The sequence below is a fragment of the Podarcis bocagei genome (assembly GCF_964188305.1).
Source record: "Podarcis bocagei genome assembly, chromosome: 14".
Classification (NCBI taxonomy): domain Eukaryota; kingdom Metazoa; phylum Chordata; class Lepidosauria; order Squamata; family Lacertidae; genus Podarcis; species Podarcis bocagei.
Genome location: NC_138139.1, coordinates 14,030,489 through 14,052,810, shown reverse-complemented (window position 1 = coordinate 14,052,810; position 22,322 = coordinate 14,030,489). Strand labels below are relative to the sequence as shown.

The following is a 22,322-nucleotide window of genomic DNA, read 5'->3' as shown; positions in this document are numbered from 1 at the left end:
ATTATTATAGTAAAGGGCACATTCCAGCCAGGCAAAACACTTGCTGGTGGAGAGCAGGGCCAGGAAGAGCCTGTTGCCTACAAATAGTCCTAAGGGCCAGAAGGAGAGGGCTGCATTTGGTCTCTGGCCTTGAGATTCTCCATCCCTCTTCTAATCCATAGAGCAGGGTTTCCCAAACTTTGTCTCCAGCTGTTGTTGGACTACAACTCCCATCATCCCTAGCTAGCAGGACCAGTGGTCAGGGATGATGGGAACTATAGTCCCAAAACAGCTGGAGATCCATAGAGATGATCTGAAATCCTTGTACAACAGGCACAATCTTTTCTCCTTTACAACAGTATAAAAATGCAGCCCTTCCTTTCTCCCTGCCCCTCCCCCAGCAAAAATGAATCAATGTCTTAGGCATATTTTGTATTCCCACTTCTGGCCTTCTATTGTCTCACGTTGGTCAACTCACATTTTTCCAGCGCTCTGCTACTAAAATTATTCACCTCTCGTGTCATCATCATATTCCTTAAATCCCTACACTGACTTCCTATCAGTTCCCAAATCCTGCACAAGGTCCTCAGTTTTGCTTTCAAAACCTTCCATGGCCTTGCTCAGCCTACTCTCTCTGTTCTTATATACCTTAACTCATCCAGTTCCAGCATCCTCCGCTCTCCAAAGGTTTCCTGCTCCCCTCCAGCTGACTCTTATGAGTGGATCTTTAGAAGAAACTCATCTACTTCACTCCAGTTCTGAAGTCCTCAATACTGTGCAATGCTGAAGCCCTAGTCTATATAGAAATAGTAATTGTAAACATTGAACAAAAAGGTGTTGATAGTGTATAGCTTGGAACGTCTGAGAACATTTAGATGACAATGTGTAGTATATTTGATAAGTTTAGAATCTTGATTGTCATGCCAAAAAGAAGAGGTATAGTTCTCCTGGTGGTTTTGATGCAGTCTTACTTATGTGGTTACCCCCTTTATTTTTAATATAGTAATCCCACTCTAGTGGGACGCGGGTGGCGCTGTGGGTTAAACCACAGAGTCTAGGACTTGCCGATCAGAAGGTCGGCGGTTTGAATCCCCGCGACGGGGTGAGCTCCCGTTGCTCGGTCCCTGCTCCTGCCAGCCTAGCAGTTCGAAAGCATGTCAAAGTGCAAGTAGATAAATAGGTACCCGCTCTGGCGGGAAGGTAAACGGCGTTTCTGTGTGCTGCTCTGGTTCACCAGAGGCGGCTTAGTCATGCTGGCCACATGACCCAGAAGCTGTACGCTGGCTCCCTCAGCCAATAAAGCGAGATGAGCGCCGCAACCCCAGAGTCGGTCACGGCTGGACCTAATGGTCAGGGGTCCCTTTACTTTTACCTTTAATCCCACTCTAAAATATGAGAGAGGCACTTCTCCTATTTGCCCGTTATTCTTTTTGTGGGCTGATGCTTTAATAAACATGTATAGGCTTTGCTAGTTTTAGGATGAAGAAAAATTGGGTATCTAATTTAAAACACCATAATCGCTTATGTTGTGTACAGTTTTCTAGTAGCGTGAAAAAAAGAAAATGTACTGCACAGATGTATCAGTTGAGATCCATTCTAAGTACCAAAACCTCACTGAAGGTTTGGAAGAACAGGTGCACTCTATACAGGATTCCTTGCTCCAAGTAAGTAAAGAAAGTTTATTTTAGTTAGTTGCTGAAAAGTAACTTCCTCAACAAAGAAATACTGAGGAAGGGTATTCTGAGAGATGTAAGTGGCCTGTAGCTCTTCCCTCCCAAAAGAAAGGTTGGTCCTGCAGAGACTTAAGTTCTACATTCACAGTATTTTCTGGCTTTTTAAAAAAAAAAATACTTAGAGAAGTGCAGTATTGGTTTCCTATCATGATACTTCAGTTGAAATAATGTTACATTATTACCACCCACTCCAGCTTCGAAGTAAAATTATAGGGTTCCCAAGTTTTGTATGTTCCATTGCATATTACTTATTTAAAGCATTTATTCCTTGTTATTTAGCCAGAAACGCTCCCAGAGTGGCCTACAAAAATTGGTTATAGAGACTCATAATCTAGAAAGCCACGACATACGAAGAAAAGGCATGGGAGGGAGAAGGCAAGAGCAGGCTCAAACAGATGATCTTCAGGTTACCATTCTTGTAATGCAGTTATATAGTTCTGTCTAGACAGCAAGAGCAGCAACTCCTTTCTGAAGTCAGCAGCAGTTGTGGGTGTTCCTTTACCTTTGATAAAACCCCACCCTCCATCAATTCCTGGAGCAGAGCAGGAGGCAGTATTCAGGCCAGGAGGATAGGATAGCTTTTGCCACACACTCTTCCCTCAGGCAGGCTTGCATATCAATATAATGTCATGTCAAGACAAACAGTGCAACATTCAAATCAGCTACCTGTCCTGGCTTCTCTAAGTCATCTAGGAGTTGAGATGGAGAACTCTGTGTGTGGGTGTGAGAGACAGACAGGGGGATGGGGGAGAGTTCCCCACCCTGCATTCTGAGAAATGTGAGGAATGGAGTGATAAGCTCATACAAGGGACGCGGGTGGCGCTGTGGGTTAAACCACAGAGCCTAGGACTTGCTGATCAGAAGGTCAGCGGTTCGAATCCCTGCGACGGGGTGAGCTCCTGTTGCTCGGTCCCTGCTCCTGCCAGCCTAGCAGTTCGAAAGCACATCATCATCTTTATTTATTGCATTAGCCGTGTGGCCATAGCATAATATACATTGAGATAACAACATAAAATAGGGGTGGGGAGGTAAAGGTAGATATCGTCCTGGGCGATTACTTTAACAAACAAACAAACAAACAAACAAAAACAACTGTTGAGGCTGGAGGAGGACCGTTAAAGGGTCCTTCAGCTCCTCAGATATGTCCTAGTTCGATTGTCCTTGTACAAAAAGGCTACTTGGGACTTCGTTCGGTTGTGCGGCGTATCGACTGCAGCTGTGGTGTTAAAGAAGACGTTGGTGCCGCTTTCCTCTTCATCACACTAAGCAGGAAGTTTGCTGTCATCTCGGTAATCCAACAATCAGAATCCTGCAGAAAGAGGGACACTATCCAAGGCTGGATTGGGAGATGAAGCTTATTCACTAGGGGGGTTAAAAACCGAGATCTTTCATCTGTCCAGTTGGGACAGAAGAGCATTACATGGTCCATAGTCTCCAGGGCCGTGTCATTACAAGAGCATGTTCTATTTGCAATGGGAACTCTGGAATAACGACCCGACAGAACTGCTGTAGGAAAACAGTTGAGACGGGCACAGGTAAAGGCCCTACGCTTAGCCTCCGAAGAAATTGTGAAGCAGTATAGAGGGATCCCTTCAGGGGGTGGAATAGCTAGGGCTAGGCCTGAACACGGTCCTCTTGCATAGGAAGCTGTGTTAGAAAAATCAAGTTGCTGTAGTTTCTTTTTAATTAGAGGTAGGGCCGCCGGGCTGATACACTCTAAGTTAAGGACAGTTTTACAGTTCAAATTGAGAAGAGAGCGGAATTTGAGGTTAATTGTAGTTTTCCAAGGAGAATTATGAATATCTCTTAGGATCAGATTGGAAAAACCACCTCTAATTCGAGCATCCGATGTTAGTAGGTGGAAGCTGTAGGAAATGGCTCGGCTCCAAATAAGTACCACTCTGGCGGGAAGGCAAATGGCGTTTCCGTGCACTGCTCTGGTTTGCCAGAAGCGGCTTAGTTATGCTGGCCACATAACCCGGAAGCTGTACGCTGGCTCCCTCTGCCAATAAAGCGAGATGAGTGCCGCAACCCCAGAGTCGGTCACGACTGGACCTAATGGTCAGGGGTTCCTTTACCTTTACCTTTAAGCTCATACAAAGAAACTGGTGATTGGGTGACGTATCGCTCCTGATTATTTTCAAGTAGTCAGTTACAGGCGTTGGGTCCAGAGTGTCTAATCTGCAAACAGTCTTACCATTCTCCAAAGGGACTCTGATCCAACAGAGACATCTGCTGCATCCCACAGCACTGTCTCCCACACTTTCAAAGGGTCCACAAACCTTCCAGAGCAGATTCTTGCAGTCATGGGGGTGTAGTATAAGGAGATGCGGGGGCAACTAGTAGCAACAACGACAACAGCTTCCTTCTCTGCCTATGAAGCATCCAGTTTGCAGAGTTCTGCTGCAGCCATGTCTGTATCCAACCTAATTGTCTGAACTACAATCTTAGAGATATATTTCCGATGTGCAACTTTGTGCTGAACAAGTTAATGAATTCTAATCTTGCTTACTGTTTTGGGTAGCAGCAAAGCATGCCCCTCAAAGGCATCTATGTGTAGGTTGTGCAATAGGTCAGCTCCCATAAATGAATGTGTTACTATGGTTCTATTCCATCTTACCTGCCTTGTTTATGAGAATGAATCTCTTCCATACTTTTTGTGCAAATGTTCATGGCCCAGCAGAGAAAGAATAATATGTGCTGTGGTGGCAATATTATAATGGTATGGCGTTTTCAGAACAATTTAGCATGCCTTCTCCTCAGTTTAATTCCTTTGGTATTGAAGATGCCGAAACCTCTTTGGCTTAAGCACAAGTCGAGTTAGTGGATATGTGCTCCATAGAATCAAATAAATATAGAATTGTAGAGTTGGAAGGGACCCTGGGGCTCATCTAGTCCAATCTTCTGCATGTTTATGTAACTATAATAAGTCTTATTTCAGTTGCAGCAGCTATTAACAGACCTTCCCCATGATATGCTAGAAGACAGCGGAGATCACCTCTCTGATTACAGTGCACCTGAGGACCATGAACAGTAAGAAACTTGACTCTTTATTATCCTCCACCCACTCCTGACAGTGTTGAAATTTTCAAATGGCACTCACAGTAACTGTATGAGCAACATCAACTGCCTGAGTAGGAGGCCAGATGAAGAAAAAAGTTCAGCTAGTAATATATATATCACAATAATGCTACATATGCTCATGTGTTTCCTATGGCTCCATGTACTTTCTTTATAGAGTGCAGAAACCCTGGGATCAGGATGCCAACAGATGGAATGATCATCCAGTTGCAACAAATCCACCAAGTGTAAGTTAATACGACATACAGTGGACCAGATTGGCATGCTTTCTTGCTTGTTTATCTTTATCTTTGCTCAGGTTTGCAAAATAATAATTTATTCATGTTGTCTTTCAAACGTTTCTAGCTGTAACATAACTAGTACCCAGTTGTGCTAACTAACTTTATTCACAGGACTATGAACAGGGTCAGAATTTGTATGCTGAGCGCTTTTTGTATGACCAAGGCAACTTCCAAGGTGAAATGCATGGCAGTGACTGGTCAGAGCATCACAATGAAGATGAAGATAAAAGCATGTATGAGATTTCTGGCAGAGCTAGTGAGGATGGATCTGATGAAGTGTATCTGGGAGGAGATGGGTTTAAAGCATCTAGCCACTACCAACAAGACAATATATATCACCTTCCAGAAAACTTTAGGCCATACACAAACGGCCACCAGCAAGAGTTCAGTAAGCAACACAGCAAAACAGACAATTTCATTGATGCTAAGAAGGAAAACCTGAAGGTATGTAGACTCTTTGAAGCTGCTATTTTGTCTTCTCATTTCCTGAAACTCATCTTCCAAAGCTGTAAAAACTAGTGGCATTGCAAGAAAACTACAACCTCAAGATTAAGTCAGTTTGTAACTTTCAAATAGCAAATCTGGCACTTCTGAGTTGGGTCTAAGCTCTGTTGAAATTGTTAGGGCTGCTTTCCAAGTAATGGTTTCCAAATTAAGGTCTTGGGGTACTACATTTCACATATTGTTTGAGCCTGGTATCCGAAACAAATAGAAAATACAGGAAGTGTTTTCTTTTAAGTACATGAGCATATAAAGAGGTGTGGGATATAGCTATTAATGATAAATTAACATGTGCCATTAAGGTAAGACGAGGAATACGCAGGAGAAATATTTTTGAGGAGATATGGAAGGTGTTTGTAGAATTTGTACTGTTAAAATGGAAAGGGGTCAAACCATTGCAAGAGGTGGTGAAATTTTGGGAGGTTGGATAGTTACAATGGAATGGTCTTGGTGGTGGGGTGCATACTTTTATTCTTATTTATTTATGATTATTACTTTGTAAAAAACAACAACAGAAAAAAACAAATAAAATAAAAAAATAAAGTACATGAGTGACGAGAGGCAAGGAGTAGGAATCCAGTCATATGTATTAAAGGGAAAAATGGGGCTTATATATGCTTCCTTTATATGTGGCACTATACAGTACATGTATATTTCATAATTTGGTATTGCAACTCTGATAACAAATGTAAGAAGTGACTTACTTTTTAAAGAAATTATGTTTTTCTGTTGTAGTTGCAATGTGGCACTTCAGAAACAACTGTGGAGCCTTACAAAGTAGTATATAAGCCATACCAGAATAACATCCAGCAATCAGTCCCTATTTCTCCGGATGCAACAAGAAGAAATGACGCATTTGAAGAGATGCAACAAGAATTTTTGGGTACTGGTGAGGGTAAGTTGTTAATTATTCTAAGAATTGATGTTCTATGGGTAGCAGATGAGATATCCTTATAGATGGTGGTGCCCTGTGATTTGCCTAAGTCAGGGGCATGTGACTAGTTGATCTATATGTGCTTTTCCCTTTAGGCTTCTTCAGTTTAGTCTCTGCCTTCTCCTAAAGTGGTTGTATTTCCTCTGCTCTGCTCTCTTTGTCAGTGTTCTGTGCTGGCTTCCTTTCCTCCTACCACCCTATCTTTGCCCTTTTCTCTTTATTGCTCTTTTTCTGAAGTATTTTCTAAAAAACAACAACAACCCTAACTTCGTTTCCTTCTTTACTGTCTTCTTTGGCTCCCAACTGGAAAAACCTTTGCAGTGATGAAGATGCACACACAAGCTGGTGAAACAGTCTGACCTGGTGGCTGGATCCATCCTAGCTAACCAAATGCACACTGCCAACGTTAAGGGGCGCAAACAACTTGGTCAAGCAGTGAAGCAACACACACCATAAACTGGCTAGTGCTCAGGGCAGTCAGTCTAGCACCAAGACACTTCACAGTCACCATTTGCCACAAAAGTGTTGGTCCTGACAGAAGACACAACCACAAAAGCACACCTAGAATACCAAGGGGACGGCAGATCACGCTTGCTCCTAAAAGAGGCACAAGCTTTCCTTATCTTTGCAAAAGAAAACCTGGCCTTGATTGTAGCACAGCACAGTACAACAGACTATCTCATCAGACTATATCTAGCCAGCAGAGTGGACACTGCCTTTTCCAAAATCCAGGCCAATATTGGACCTCTCTCAGGTTGAGAGGCAAAGACTCCAGAAGACTGGATGTGCTACACAGGTGATTGACACAATTCTGGCCTCCAGAAGGCATCAACTACAGTGGTGCCCCGCAAGACGAATGCCTCGCAAGACGGAAAACCCGCTAGACGAAAGGGTTTTCCATTTTTGAGCTGCTTCGCAAGACGATTTTCCCTATGGGCTTGCTTTGCAAGACGAAAACATCTTGCGAGTGTTCCGATTTTTTTCCGCTCCCCCCCTTTTTCTAAGCCGCTAAGCCGCTAATAGCCTTTTAGCCGCTAATCCGCTAAGCCTTTAATAGCCGCTAAACCACTAATAGCTGCTAAACCGCTAATAGCTCTAAGCCGCTAATAGGGTTGCTTCGCAAGGCGAAAAAGCCGCTAGACGAAGAGACTCTCGGAACGGATTAATTTCGTCTTGCGAGGCACCACTGTAACTGGATTTATGAGGCCTTTTGTGGGGAGCCTTTTCCAGATGGTGCCATAGACAGTGGATGGGCAAACTGGAACCTGGCTTCAGAGTTCATGCAGTTCCTATAATCTGGCGTGGAACAGGGCCTCAAGCCCAACACTCAGACACCAAGTTTCTGCACTAACTTCAGTGCTATCCCAGGTGAGCCACAGGTCTGTTGGCCACATCTGCAAGTGAAAAGATTCCTCAGAAGGGCAGCACTCCTTAGCTGACCAACAGTTCACAGATTTCTGAGTTGGAGACTACACATGGACCCGAAGGTGCTAGGTCAGCCTCCTTTTGAACCCACCAGATTGGTTTCTCTGCGCCTACTCTCCTTAAAAGTAGCATTCCAGGTAGTATTACCTCAGCCAGGCGTTCAAGGCTCTCTCAATGAAAAAAGAACTGTTTCTCAAGGACAATGTGATTCTTCATACAGACCCTACATTTCACACAGAAACCAGCACCACTTTCCACAGTACCTAGGAATTAATATTTCTATCCTTTTTCCTGCACTTCTCCCACCCTATAGAGCAATCTTGGCACATGCTAGATTTCAGAAGGGCAGTTAGGACACACATCGAAAGAACAAAGCGCTTTGTATCATTTCATCCTATCATAGCAAGGTGAATTAAGGGTGGGTGTGGGTATATATATATGTGTGTGTGTACACACACACATACACACACTCTCATTCTAGTCTATGACAGAGTAACAGCTATTTCAACAGCTCTGCACACTCAGGCCAGCATTTATGTTTACCCATCCCTACAAAATAGAGCTTTGCATCTTGGCAGAGGTAGCCCTTTTATTAGGTGTATATTGCAAGGTGTACTGCCTTCACAGTGAGCAGCTTTCAGACATTTCCTACCCATAATAAACACAGGCTCTGATAGTTGCTGCAGTGATTGCCTCACTATTTGCCAGCAGAACAAAAAATCGGTCACATCCTGAAGGGGCCTTCTCTGGCAGATAAACCAGCCAGCCATGAACACACCCTTCAAGCAACATGCTCACAACAAGCCTCACAAGACACGCGCTCAGACCGCCCCGCCGTTGATCTTGTGGAAGGCTCTCTGACTTTCCATCATATGATTTGTGTAAGATTCATAAACAAAAACTGAATGGGAACTAGGAAGGAAGAAGTCTATGTGAATGGTCATATTGCAGGCAGCCACAGTGCTATTGCCTGGTGGGTTGAGTTCCCTCAATTTATTTTAGTAATTAATATACCACTTAAATGCCAGAATGTTGTAGGCAAAGTTGCTTGCCCAGCAGCTCTGGGACAGCAAAGACTTCATTTGTGGGGTTTTTGGAGTTTAAATATTTGGATCCCTGCATATAAGCTTCATAGTTGGCTCTGCCATCTAATTGGGGTGGGGGGGGGGAATCAAAAGGCAAAGCTTCTGATATTTTTATCAAGATATAATGATCCCTCCATTAAAAAAAATATGGCCATATTTATATTAGTTGAGGAAACCATGCATATTTTAATATCTGATGTTTGGAAGTTGTATCTGAATTGACAGATTCTCCAGACAACATGCAGATTCTGCAACTTCAGGTTCTTAATAAAGCAAAAGGAAGAAAACTGGAAGAACTTAATAACCAGCTGGAAGAAAGAGCCCAGCAGATTCGGCATCTGTCTCATCAGCTTGCAATTGTAAAAGGTAAATCTCTTTGCCTTGGGGAGGAACCTGCAGAGTTTTGGTTTGGTTTGTGAAGATTCTAGCTCCCTTAATAGGTCCATAAATAACAACACCCTAGTGGTCCCAGGCCCTAAGGAAGTTAGATTGGCTTCAACCAGAGCCAGGGCCTTTTCAGCACTGGCCCCAACTTGGTGGAACGCTCTGTCTCATGAGACCAGGGCCCTGCAGGATCTGATCTCTTTCCGCAGGGCCTGTAAGACAGAGTTGTTCCGCCTGGCCTTTGGCTTGGAGCCAATTTGATTCCCTCCGCCCCCCTTTTTCTTTTTTCTTTTCCTTCTCCTGCAATGAGGCTCCATTTTAATATTTTAATGTTCCATTATTTTAATGTATTTTATTTTTGTTTTTAAGTTGTAATCACTCATCTTGTTTTTATTATTGCTTGTAAGCCGCTCTGAGCCCGGCCTTGGCTGGGGAGGGCGGGGTATAAATAAAAAATTATTATTATTATTATTATTATTAAAAGTAAAATATTTTCTTCTCTGGCAGTGGTGGGGAGCCCCCTGCCCGTAGGCTATATTAGATCCAGAAGGAATCCTCATTTGGAATTTGAGGCTGTTTTCCCCAGTTCACTCCCACTTGGGATTATTGACCAAGATCACTTGCATTCTTGGCAGAGGTGTGTTAGAAGTTTGGGAAATAACAAAGATAAAATGCCAAAAGGGCAGTAAGAGGACCAGATATGCAAGAGTTAATATTGAAGTGCCTATTACAAGTAATAAACAAAACAAAGCAGCACACTGTTATTTTGCTGTCATTTATTGTCCGAACTGTAATTTGTGTGTTCATTAAATTAAAACTACACCAATCTGGACCCTAAAATTAAACTACTTCATTAGAGACAAATTGTGTGTTCATTCTTTCCATGCTGATCATTGTATTAATGTTTACAATTGTGTGTGAGCAGGGACTGACTATTTCAGGGGGAGGGAACAGGATTCAACCAGTGGGCAAGATCGTTTGGTCTCCCCACCACCCATGGGCCATTTTGACAGGTAGACATCGTAGTCCTTTTCCCCCACCCCCTCAAACTTAATCTAGCGGTTTTAAATATTTTTCTTTCTTTTTTAAAAAAGATGAAAAAGATGGCATGTGTCTCAGTCTCCAGGAAAGTCAAAAACTCCATCTAAATGCCAAAGAAAGGGAAATTCAGCTTGAAGGCCAAATAAAAGCTTTAGAAACCCAAATTCAGACGCTAGCTGCCAATGAGGAGCAGGTACGGTAACTATTACAATTCTCATAGTTATTAAAAGATTTGCCAAAGTACTGCAACATTTCAGAATTTTGTTGGTGATGTCATAAAGAAAAGAGAGCCATCACCCATATATAGTAGGACTCAAATGGATTAGGATTGTTTGGAAAGATATCAGAGATACTAAAAGCAGAATTACAGGATACAGTCTGCAACTAAATCCAATTATAATGCTGTTAGATCATATTAAGCAGCAGATAAAGAACAATCAAAGGCTTCTTGTATCTCATTGTTGTTAGCATCTCAGATAACGTTTGGTAGCAAAATCTTGGAGAAACAGTAATCATCCAGAAATTAATCAGGGACTAAGAAAAGTGTGTGACATCATGGTCTTGAAGAAAACGACGTGCTGTCAATTGCTTTGGGAAAGAAGTATGCAAACAGTCCACATTTCCAAGCAAAACTGGCCTTTTATTATGTATTAGCATTTTTAAAAAACCTGATTATTATGGATATTCTTAGCCAAATATAGTTGCGTGATACTTGCTTCATAACATATGATATGGCATTCTATTTAAGAAGTTGAGGAATACTTTGTAACCAGAGAAATTATGTCAAGAATGTTATTTTTTTTAAGGTGGCTAGAGAATCATTTTGAACTAACACGTGTTCCTGTTTGATTTTGTAGCTGATCAAACAATCTAAAGTTGCAGAAGTTGCAATGGAAACCATGCAGCAGCAGCTCTTGGAACTTCGACGCTCTGACACCCTCCAGCGTGCAAGAGAGCAGCATGAGGCGATCGTTGCAGCGCTGAAACAGAAACATGAAGAACAAGCCTTGTCTTTGCAGCAGAAACTGGATGCTAGGAATATAGCATTCCAGGAGCAGGTCAGATTGAGGTTTACAATATTGAAAATATCACACAGAGGGCATGAAACGTTGCGATGTTCTGCTTTTTCCATCTGACAAAGATTCTAAATACCAACTCTCCATTTGAAAATACACTTGGAAGGGAAGCATACGGAATGCATGGAAACTACAAAACCACAGAGCTCAGTTGTCTTCAGTGGCTTTCTCCTTTATTTTAGAAATTGAAACAGATGGTGGTAACTATCCTCACTCCTTTGACTTCCAGTCATGGACCTGCTTTGACTAGATTCCGTAATGCTGAAGATCTCATTCAGCAAATCATTCTTAAAAATTGGGGATCACTTGACTTCAAATTGTTTATACTCCAGCTTTCTTTCCTGCCCCACCACTCCTAGAACAGCCATTTTTCTCTTTCTAAATTGGGCTGCAGTTTCCCAGAGTCACCACCAGAGGCCCCTGGAGGACATTGCTCTTAACGTTGATAAAATTCAATTATCAAAAGCATCCATCTTTGGGACTGGTTCATACTTCCCCACCTTCATTTTTATTTACTAAAGAAGTGATTTAAAACCTTAAAGAGACTTTACCAACTGACATAACAAAAGATATGAAATCTGAGAAGGGGGTGGTCTAAACTAAAAAAAAAAGATTTAGGCACTCCTTTTATTCTTTTTCTGTTCCTGCCTCTTTCTACACCCACATGAGGAAAAAAGCCACCCTCCTGGCTGCGTGCTGGAGGCACCATTTTGAAGGATGTGGCTGAAAAGAAAGTTGATTCATCCCACAAAAAGCTCAAGAGGCAATAGCAATAACTCTAAGAGTAGCTTCATATATCAAGCCAGGAGCAAGCTATCCTTGCAACAGCTCCTTTAAGAAACCACAGTATATTGGACTAAGTTTGTGATACCTGAACCATCCTAAAGCCTTGTTTCAATTTTTCTTTTCCTTCCCCCTCCCTCCCTTAAAAAAAAAAAAAATCACTAGTGAAGCAGATTATATGATGTATAAAGGTAAAGGGACCCCTGACCATTAGGTCCAGTCGTGGCCGACTCTGGGGTTGCAGTGCTCATCTCGCTTTATTGGCTGAGGGAGCCGGCGTACAGCTTCCGGATCATGTGGCCAGCATGACTAAGCCACTTCTGGCAAACTAGAGCAGCTCACGGAAACACCGTTTAACTTCCCGCTGGAGCGGTATCTATTTATCTACTTGCACTTTGACGTGCTTTTGAATTGCTAGGTTGGCAGGAGCATATGATGTATAATCCTGTGCAAAATATATTCTGGAAAATATGTAAAATATGATTGGATATACCGTATTTTTCGCCCCATAGGACGCACTTTTTCCCCTCCAAAAATGAAGGGGAAATGTGTGTGCGTCCTATGGGGCGAATGCAGGCTTTCGCTGAAGCCTGGAGAACGAGCGGCATCAGGAAGCTATCCGCAAGCCTTGCGAGCCCGACAGGAGTTCCCGCGGGCTCACAAGGCTTGCGGGCAGCAGCCTGCAGCCCGAAGCACAGGGCGCCCTCTGGAGGGCTCCCCGTGCTTCGGGCGAGTGTCCGCAAGCCTTGCAAGCCCGGCGGGAGGTCCTGCCGGGCGCGCAAGGCTTGGGGCGGCAGCCTTCCGCCCGAAGCACGTGGAGCCCTCCGGAGGGCTCCCCGTGCTTCGGGCGAGTGTCCGCAAGCCTTGCGCGCCCGGCGGGAGGTCCCGCCGGACGCGCAATGCTTGGGGAGGCAGCCTGCAGCCCAAAGCACGGGGAGCCCTCCGGAGGGTGCCCCGTGCTTCGGGCAGGTGTGCGCAAGGCTTGGGGCAGCAGCCGCGGCTGGGGGGGGTGGAAATAAATATTTTTATTAATTTCCCCCGCCCCCCAAAAAACCGAGGTGCGTCTTACGGGCCGGTGCGCCCTATAGGACGAAAAATACGGTAATATACCATTGTGTCTGTTACTCAAAAAAGAAGTTACATCTTAAAATAATAATAACAATCAGAACATGGTAGTTTGGTGGTGAATTGCTAATTGAAGCAAAAATGTTAATAGCACCCAAATGACATACTTTAGGAATTTCAACTGAAGTAGAGTGGATTAATTAAAAAATAAATAATAATAACTGGTCATAATAATAACTTTTTCACTGCTGGTATAAATCTGAGATCCAGAAGATGAAGTAGATGGCTTACAATGGAATGAAAAAAACAAAATGTCTATACATTTTTTTTCAATTGTTGTGTTATTTAATTGACAATATGTAAATAGTTTTATGTTTTTGTGTTCCACATCCCCCCCAAACCCAATTGTGAAGTATGGATGATTTTAATATTAAACTGGATTGGGAACAGTGTAGCCTATATGGACACCCATTCTGGTGTTTGTTTGTGTTGCTTGCTGTTTATTTTCAAATACATTTATCTTTAAGCTTTTGATTCTATTGCTTACCTGTTTTGCCTCTTTTGTGCTGTTGTTCTGTGATGCTGCTGTTAGTTTGGTAATTGTGTTTTAATGTAAGCTTATTTGAGTCCTTTTTGGAGCGGGAAAGTGGCATAAATTTTTTGTAAAGGTATTGATTGGAAACTTTTTATACAATTCTTTTATCAGTCAGAACTTTGCTGCCATCTAAAGGAACATGTGAAACAACTTGAAAGAACTCTTGAGGAAAGCAAAATGGAAAAAAATGAAATTATCAGTCGGCTCTCAAGAAGTCTAGAAGAAAGCCAAAACCAGTGTGCAAATCTTCTGCAGACAGGTTTGTCATATTGGCATTGTTTTGGCGGCAAACATGAATGAAGATCTGCTCAAGTTTTGAATAGGTATTTGCCTGAAAAATCACAATAGTCTCAAAACAGTAACCTTTAGAGTAAAGCTAGGTGCAGATGAAGAAACCATATGTCAGTTCCTTTGGGACAATAGCTTAATGCTATTCTTAAGTATCGTCTGAGCATGATAGTTATTGGTTTTTGAATTTGTTTCTGAGGAACTCCAGGTTTCCTCAATGGAAACATCAACTATAACAGAGCCCTGGTAACCTGCGTATTTGACATCACAGAAAGCTGTTGATTCACAGCTGCAGGTGATTAATCGGCACATTCTAGGAATGCATTCTTGGTTTGTGTAGTACAGGAGTAATCAACCTTTTTATACCTACCGCCCACTAATGCATCTTTCTTGATGGTGAAATTTCTTACTGCCCACCAGTGCTCGATGGAAGAAGGATTCATCTTGTGCCATAGAACCCCCTACCGCCCACCTAGAACCTTGAAACGCCCACTAGTGGGCGGTAGGGACCAGGTTGACAACCCCTGGTGTAGGGTGAAAAGTTGGCCCAACAAGCTTACCTAGCAAATCCTACAAACACCATACATGCTGCGCCCTAGAATCCTCTGAAAAACACTTAGGATTCCGTGGCAAATGTACAGGTATTCCTTGGCCAACAAATCAGTGGTAAAAAGAGTTATTTGAGAGGTAGGAATTAAGAAAGCCCCCCTCATCATATGTAAATAATCCTGGATTGCTCATACATTATGACGAAGCTCATATAGCACTTTCTTTGCTTAGGGTGTCATCCTAAAGAAGCGGCTAGATCAGATACCTAGGTGGCATAGGTGGTGAGAGGCCTCTTGCAAGGAGAAAGATGGAAAGTTTCAGCAGAATAAAACTTCCTTTTAAGCGAACCTTGCGTAACAGGGTAAATAAGTGATGATGAGTGTGGCAGGTGATACTTAAGTGACATAAGCCCTGCCAACTCCACACTGAAAAATATTCCTGCTGGCTAAAGAAATACTGTGAAATGTCTCTGTAAGTGACATTAAAGATACCACTGTATACATTTAGACATCTTGTTCCTTAAAAAAAACCCCAAAAACTTAACTATTTTACCAAGCCAGCCTTGTTCATCCTGTTTTTTTTGGCAGAGTTTCACAGTTTCCTTCAGCTTCGGGCAAGCTAAAGAAAAGCAAACATTGGACATGTCTTATGTACTCATCATTACTTTTATTTTAAAGTGCAAGGAAAAACTCAAAGGAAATAAAGCTGCCACAGTCTCAAATGCTGGAAAAGATTTTTTTTATTTAAAAAACACACCAAAAACCGAGAACTTGAGTACCTTCCATTCACATAGGGCCATAATGTCCACATCCTCTCTGTAGTAGAAAAATCCAGCATTTCAGTGCATCTTTAAAAGGGTACATTTAAAAATGCTGCTACCTGATTACTGTTTCTAATTTGAGTTATTAATGTATATTCTTCTTAATGCCAAAATAGACCTTAGTCAAGGTCACTTGACAACCCCTGCCTCTGCCGTTCTTACTGTATACTCACGATATATTAATTCCAGCTCTTTCTTTTCAGGTTTAGTGAAGGAGACAAATCAGTTACGCATGCAGCTTCAGCAAGCCCAGTCTGTCCAGCTGATAAGCAATGAAATGAATAAGGCTCTGCAGGTTGGTTTATTATCCTGTTTAAATACTTTACGATTTTGGCCTGGGCACTATTTCAAGGTGCTTACCTACTAAGCTCTAAGCAGCATGGGCTCCAAATACCTGAAAAAACACTTTACCCTATACCATCCTAGCTATGTCTTCAGATGTCCAGGCGAGGCTCTTCTCAAAACTATATTTACAGGATATGTGACAACAGGAGAAAGAGCCTTCTCTCTTATGGTGCCTTGTTTGTGGAACACTCTCTCCATGGTAGTGCGCCTGGCAGTAGCCTTGAAATGCTTTTGTTGCCAGGTCTAAACCTTCACTGATTTCCCAAGCTTTTTATGCTGCATTCTATGCTGGTCTGCCCATATGTTGCAGTTTGCTGCCCTGGTATTTTTTAATGGTTTATAAACATTCTAAAAAATAGTATGTCGGTGTATGCCGAAATCATTGTGATGTTGGAGACTAGACTGAACGGTTTATTTTTACTGTCGCTAATTTCAGCAGTCCTAAATTCATTTACTATGGAGCTTGCTGTTCAACTCATTGAGGATTACAACAGAGTAAATATACGTGGGATTTCGCCCCCCCTCCCCCGCCCAGTGTGCAAAATACAGGGTAATCCTTATCCCATGTGTTCTTTCATCACACCATAAGATTGTTTCATTTTACTGACGGAGGATGATGTAGGCAGACATGACAAAAGGCCACCCCATGCATTCATTGTGAACTGGAGCTTTACCCTACTTTAAAATTTCCTTTATATTTATTTCCTAGTGGGAAAATGGCACTTAATGACATATCTATAGTGAGAAGTGTGCTGCCGTTAAGAATATGAATAAACCAAGTTTTATTACCCATCAAAGATATCTGTGCATACCATAGGGTCACCTCTTGCATTCAACCCATCTTCTTGAAATCCAGGAATCAAAGGAGTCTTTCCACCAGGCATTTGCCCCGAATTCTTGGAGACAGTGTCATTGAGTGTCACACCTGGATTCTTCCAGTAATCAGTCGGTTGTAATAGACAGCAGTCAGACACTTCCAGAATAAAGTGGCCCAATGAATGTCTGTCAGTCCCTGAAGCTGTTTCATTGATAAAGTAAATTCCTTTGATCAGATACTACCTGGTTCCCAACATGGGGCAAGGGTATGACAATAATATATATATATATCTTACCAGTTTCACTTTATTTGGACTACAGATCATCATTGTCATATATAGGTATTTTAAGAAATTAAACAGATGCTTAACTGCACACTCAGCTGTGACTACAGTTGTCAGATGGTAGTGTGGTTGCTCAAGAGCAAACAGGCAAGACTCCAACCTGTATTTTCCAGGCTTTATTCTTAGTGCAAAACTATTTACAGTGAAGAGTGCCGCAAGTCCATGTCTGGCTCAGTTGCTAGCAGAATCTGGGAGTGGGCGGTCATTGTACCTCCCCCAGCATAACAGTCGCGTGACCCCCAACCTTCTCCTCCCCTCCCTGCGCCGAAATCTATTGCACAGAATGGGCGCTGGCAAAGGGGTACTTCCCTCCTCTCCGGTTTGCTCAGGCTTGGTGTTGAGTCTCTCCCTAGCATCCCCTGGTCCCACCACTTCCTCTCCACTGGAGGTGGGGCTTTCCTCCTCGCCAGAGGAGGAGCTGCTTCGCAAGATCTTCGAAGGTTCCCTATAACATGACTGCCCTTCCACCTCTCGCCTCTGAGCTGATGGCAGTTCCCTGACAACAGTCAACAACCATTTTGCCGGGGGTTCCATTCCAAGCCCCTGTGCCCAGCATGTATAAGCAAATCCCGCTCCCATTCCACCCTTTTAGTGACATGCTTCATGACATTTTCGGTTATTTCTGGGTTCGGCGCTGTGCGCGATTGCACATCTTTTGGACTCGCATTAATTGTTCATAATAATTGGTTAAATGTTAGCAGGCCTATATTCCTAACCTATTCTGGATTTGTTTATCTTCCACCCCTCACTCCTGTATTTTAGGAAGAGTTAAAGGAACTTAAAGAAGAATTGGTTTTATATGAATCTGCTGCGAAACATGGTGTGTTTCTCAGTGACCCAGGTGGAGAATTGAATGTAGACGTGACTGATTCTTATGTAGATTTGGGTATTAAAAAGAAAACTGGACTTAACAGGTACTGGGTGAACAGCTTTCTAATCTGAAAATGACTAATACTGAAATGTTGTCCAAATAGTATCATATCTCCCTATTATGTTTTTAAAATTTAAATCTCACTTTCACATGGGGCTTGCAGTAGTCTGCTATCCAAGGGACTGTTCACGTCCATATCTACTTAGCTTTAGTAATTCTGAAGAATTAGTTGTTGCCTTCTCATTCCCTGGACCCCTAAAATTATTCCCCTTATTAATGTACCTGTGTGATACATGTTTTTGTTGCATACTTGTACTTTTGGGTAAAATACAACCGTTACTGCTTTCTATTCGTTTTTCTTGTGTAGATTATTACCAAAGTAGCAGTGGTTTTCATAAGAAGAGAATGGACTTGTAATAGTTGTGTTTAAGATTGATGTAAAGATACAGTATAAACCTTCATTAGTAAGTTTAAGGCTGCCATGTAGTGTGGTGTTAAGGCTTTGTTTTTAAGCCTGCATAAAAATATGCAAGCTGAAGGTGTACAGCTTGAGCTATATTTGTGGTGGTAGAACCAAAAGTTTAGGGCAAGTTCATTTGGTAGAACCAAAAATTTAGGGCAAGTTTATTTGGTCTTGTTTGTTTTGCAGTTTATAAGCCACTTCTTGGGTAAGCCCTCAAGCAGCATACAATAAAACAAAAATAACAGTAAAACAGCGATGAAAATGTTAAATAAAATAATAGCAGTATAGCAAAACAAGATACCAAATAGCTAGATGACAATCTCTAAATGGTACTCCAGATCGAAGAATGTCTAAACAATGCAATTTCTATTAGCCCTTGGAAAGTTGAGAGGGAAGGGACTAGGTGGGCATATGATGAGTTCACAACTCTCCTTAGATAGAAACTGAATGGGTAGCACTGCTAGAATTAGTTATGGGGAAAATTGAGATTTTGATAGAGCCAGTGTGGCGTAATGGTTAGTGTTGGACTAACAAGTCGGATGAGGCAAACAGTTTTATCTGTATGTATCCTTTGCCTTTCAGGTTTGCTTTGAAGCGGCAATAGAAGTTGACCTGGTATCTGGTTCTTGGACTGTGTATTCTATTCATTGCAGAGAGCTCTAGCCTTGCAATTCTAGGATGCGATAACTGGCAACAGAGTGGTGTGTGTATATATATATAGTGGTATATATGCTTTCGTAGATTTTCACGGGTACAGGAATGCAGGTTTTGGTGTCTTCGGGTGTCTTCCCGTGTAAGAGTTGGGGTGTCTAGGCGACGTTTCGACGAGGTCTCACTCGTCATCTTCAGGCTGGTGCTTTCGGCTTCTTGTTACTGGAACAGAGCAGGATCTCAGTGTTTGAGTTCCTATAAATACTGTTGAGGGGGTGTGGTGTATAGCCTCCAACGTTCTGGGCAGAGAGGAAGTTTCCAGGTTAGTGTGCCTTTTCTTCTTTTGTTCATTAATTACTTGAGGGATATCTTGAGTGATTTCTTGAGTGATATTCTGAGTACCACTTAGGAGGGTCGTTAGGTGTGGATTAGTTGCTAAAGCTTTCGTGTCTTGACCTCTTGAGCTTGTGAAGAGTTTTTTCTGAGAAGATGGCTGTACTGCACTTAGTTGTGCTCTGGCTTGGCTTCGTGTATAGGGGCGAGCTGTGGTTTTGTGCCCTATGCCAGCCAGATCTGTGTAGGGATTGCAAGCCAAGCCAGAGCACAACTAAGTGCAGTACAGCCATCTTCTCAGAAAAAACTCTTCACAAGCTCAAGAGGTCAAGACACGAAAGCTTTAGCAACTAATCCACACCTAACGACCCTCCTAAGTGGTACTCAGAATATCACTCAAGAAATCACTCAAGATATCCCTCAAGTAATTAATGAACAAAAGAAGAAAAGGCACACTAACCTGGAAACTTCCTCTCTGCCCAGAACGTTGGAGGCTATACACCACACCCCCTCAACAGTATTTATAGGAACTCAAACACTGAGATCCTGCTCTGTTCCAGTAACAAGAAGCCGAAAGCACCAGCCTGAAGATGACGAGTGAGACCTCGTCGAAACGTCGCCTAGACACCCCAACTCTTACACGGGAAGACACCCGAAGACACCAAAACCTGCATAGTGGTATATATATATATATATATATATATATGCAGGTTTTGGTGTCTTCGGGTGTCTTCCCGTGTAAGAGTTGGGGTGTCTAGGCGACGTTTCGACGAGGTCTCACTCGTCGAGTGAGACCTCGTCGAAACGTCGCCTAGACACCCCAACTCTTACACGGGAAGACACCCGAAGACACCAAAACCTGCATTCCTGTACCCGTGAAAATCTACGAAAGCATATATATATATATATATATATATATATATATATATATATGCAATAAATAACTAAAATAAACAGGATGGTTATTACTCTCCTTAGGTAAAAAACTGAATGGCTAGCACTGCTATAATCAGTTACAGGGAAAGTTGAAAATGAGGCCCCAGTGACACAAGCCAACTGGAAGGGTAATCCGTATATCCTATAATATCTACATGCAAAAGTGAATTTGTGAGCTCTTCATTTGTCGTTTAAGTAAGCAGGTGCCTTAAACTCTTTTATAGTGAGTCCATTTTAAACTACTCTGTTGCCAGTTATAGCATCCTAGAATTGCAAGGCTAGAGCTCTCTGCAATGAATAGAATACACAGTCCAAGAACCAGATACCAGGTCAACTTCTATTGCTGCTTCAAAGCAAACCTGAAAGGCAAAGGATACATACAGCTAAAACTGTTTGCCTCATCCGACTTGTTTATTTGGGAGGAAGTCTCACTGAAATAGAACTTTAGGATGCAGCCTTAGTACATAAAATAATTCCAAGTGGCTCAGAATCTCAAAGTCTTGCAATAATTATAGGCTACTAATGCAACTATCCCCCCCCCCCTTGGTAATGTTCAACAGCGCTGCACTGACTAAAGAAGCAGATAAAGAATTTTCTAAAGATGAGATCATCTTACAGCTGAAGATTGAACTAGAACGTTTACTGAATAGTAACAAAACAAAGAGGAACCGCATTTCTCGGTTACAGAGTGACCTTGATGATTACCAGAGAACAGTTGAAGACCTGAAGGAGCAACTAGTGAAAACAAATGTGCATGAGGTTTGTTTTAATTGTGGTGTGCGTTTTGAAATATTGATATACTTTTCAGTTTTCTCTTTTCAATTGGAGTAACGAGACATCCAGTATCCTGGGCTATAACTACCAATTGCCCAGGAAGTCAAGAAACATGTGATAAACTTCTGGGTCATTCCTGTGACCCTAGGTTCCTCCTCTTCCTGTCTTCAGCCAGGACTGAGCCTTTTCTCATACATCCTTTCTTCAGCTTTTCCACCATGCCCATATTCTTCTCTCTATTATTACTTGTTTGATTACTGCCACTCATCTTCGAGTTTCTCCATTTTTCCTCTTAGCTTTCTCATCTCTGTTTCTATTCCCCATAGCTCAAAAGCATTACTCACGTCCTGCCAAATTTATGAAGAAACTTAAAACTCCAGTAGTAGATGTGCCCGGGTTCTTCTTCCATTGAATGATGACTCTTGTCTCAGATGCTTCTGCTGTAGCCCTCTGGGTCATCTCCACCTCCTTTTCCCCCAGAGTCATCCTTTTCTAAGCAGTGGCTGTGATGCAAGATAAGGACCTAGATGACAAAACCTTAATAAGGAGCCTTCCCAGAATTGCCAAGGACAATCTACACTCATTGCAGATGCTACCATAGATGTCCTGTAGTTTTCAGCTCAACCCATTGCTGCCTCAACTGTAGTGTGGGTGTCCTTGTAGCTGCACTAATGGAACTCAACAGTGGCAAAAGAGCCCTCTTTTGAGCAGCCTTCCAATGCCAGAGAGAGTAGATGCCAGAAAATGCAGGTTCAGGCAGCTGTCCAGTGAAGAAGGGCTCCTCAAGAGTAAAGGCCTCTTGGAGAGCAGATTTAAGTGTTTACTATAGGAGCCAACACCTGGGACGCGGGTGGCACTGTGGGTTAAACCACAGAGCCTAGGACTTGCCAATCAGAAGGTCAGCGGTTCGAATCCCTGTGACAGGGTGAGCTCCTGTTGCTCGGTCCCTGCTCCTGCCAACCTAGCAGTTCAAAAGCACATCAAAGTGCAAGTAGATAAATAGGTACCACTCCAGTGGGAAGGTAAACGGCGTTTCTGTGCGCTGCTCTGGTTCGCCAGAAGTGGCTTAGTCATGCTGGCCACATGACCCGGAAGCTGTACGCCGGCTCCCTCGGCCAGTAAAGCGAGATGAGCACCGTAACCCCAGAGTCGGTCACGACTGGACCTAA

General features: G+C 42.6%; 1 protein-coding gene across 4 annotated transcripts in view; it reads left to right on the top strand.

The window, feature by feature from the left end:
• The window catches only part of CEP152 (centrosomal protein 152), a 54,235-nt gene that overhangs the window by 8,745 nt on the left and 23,168 nt on the right, over positions 1-22,322 (top strand). For 3 of the 4 annotated variants that reach the window (XM_081169975.1, XM_081169977.1, XM_081169974.1), the window contains exons 2-13: positions 1,516-1,643; positions 4,654-4,745; positions 4,951-5,020; positions 5,186-5,518; positions 6,311-6,470; positions 9,245-9,385; positions 10,498-10,637; positions 11,302-11,502; positions 14,075-14,222; positions 15,824-15,915; positions 17,888-18,039; positions 20,940-21,138. In XM_081169975.1, coding sequence (XP_081026101.1) covers positions 1,542-1,643; positions 4,654-4,745; positions 4,951-5,020; positions 5,186-5,518; positions 6,311-6,470; positions 9,245-9,385; positions 10,498-10,637; positions 11,302-11,502; positions 14,075-14,222; positions 15,824-15,915; positions 17,888-18,039; positions 20,940-21,138 — 1,830 coding nt within the window. In that variant the 5' untranslated portion in view covers positions 1,516-1,541. The remainder of the gene's footprint in view (positions 1-1,515; positions 1,644-4,653; positions 4,746-4,950; positions 5,021-5,185; positions 5,519-6,310; positions 6,471-9,244; positions 9,386-10,497; positions 10,638-11,301; positions 11,503-14,074; positions 14,223-15,823; positions 15,916-17,887; positions 18,040-20,939; positions 21,139-22,322) is intronic. The other variant, XM_081169976.1, reaches the window with a different exon arrangement.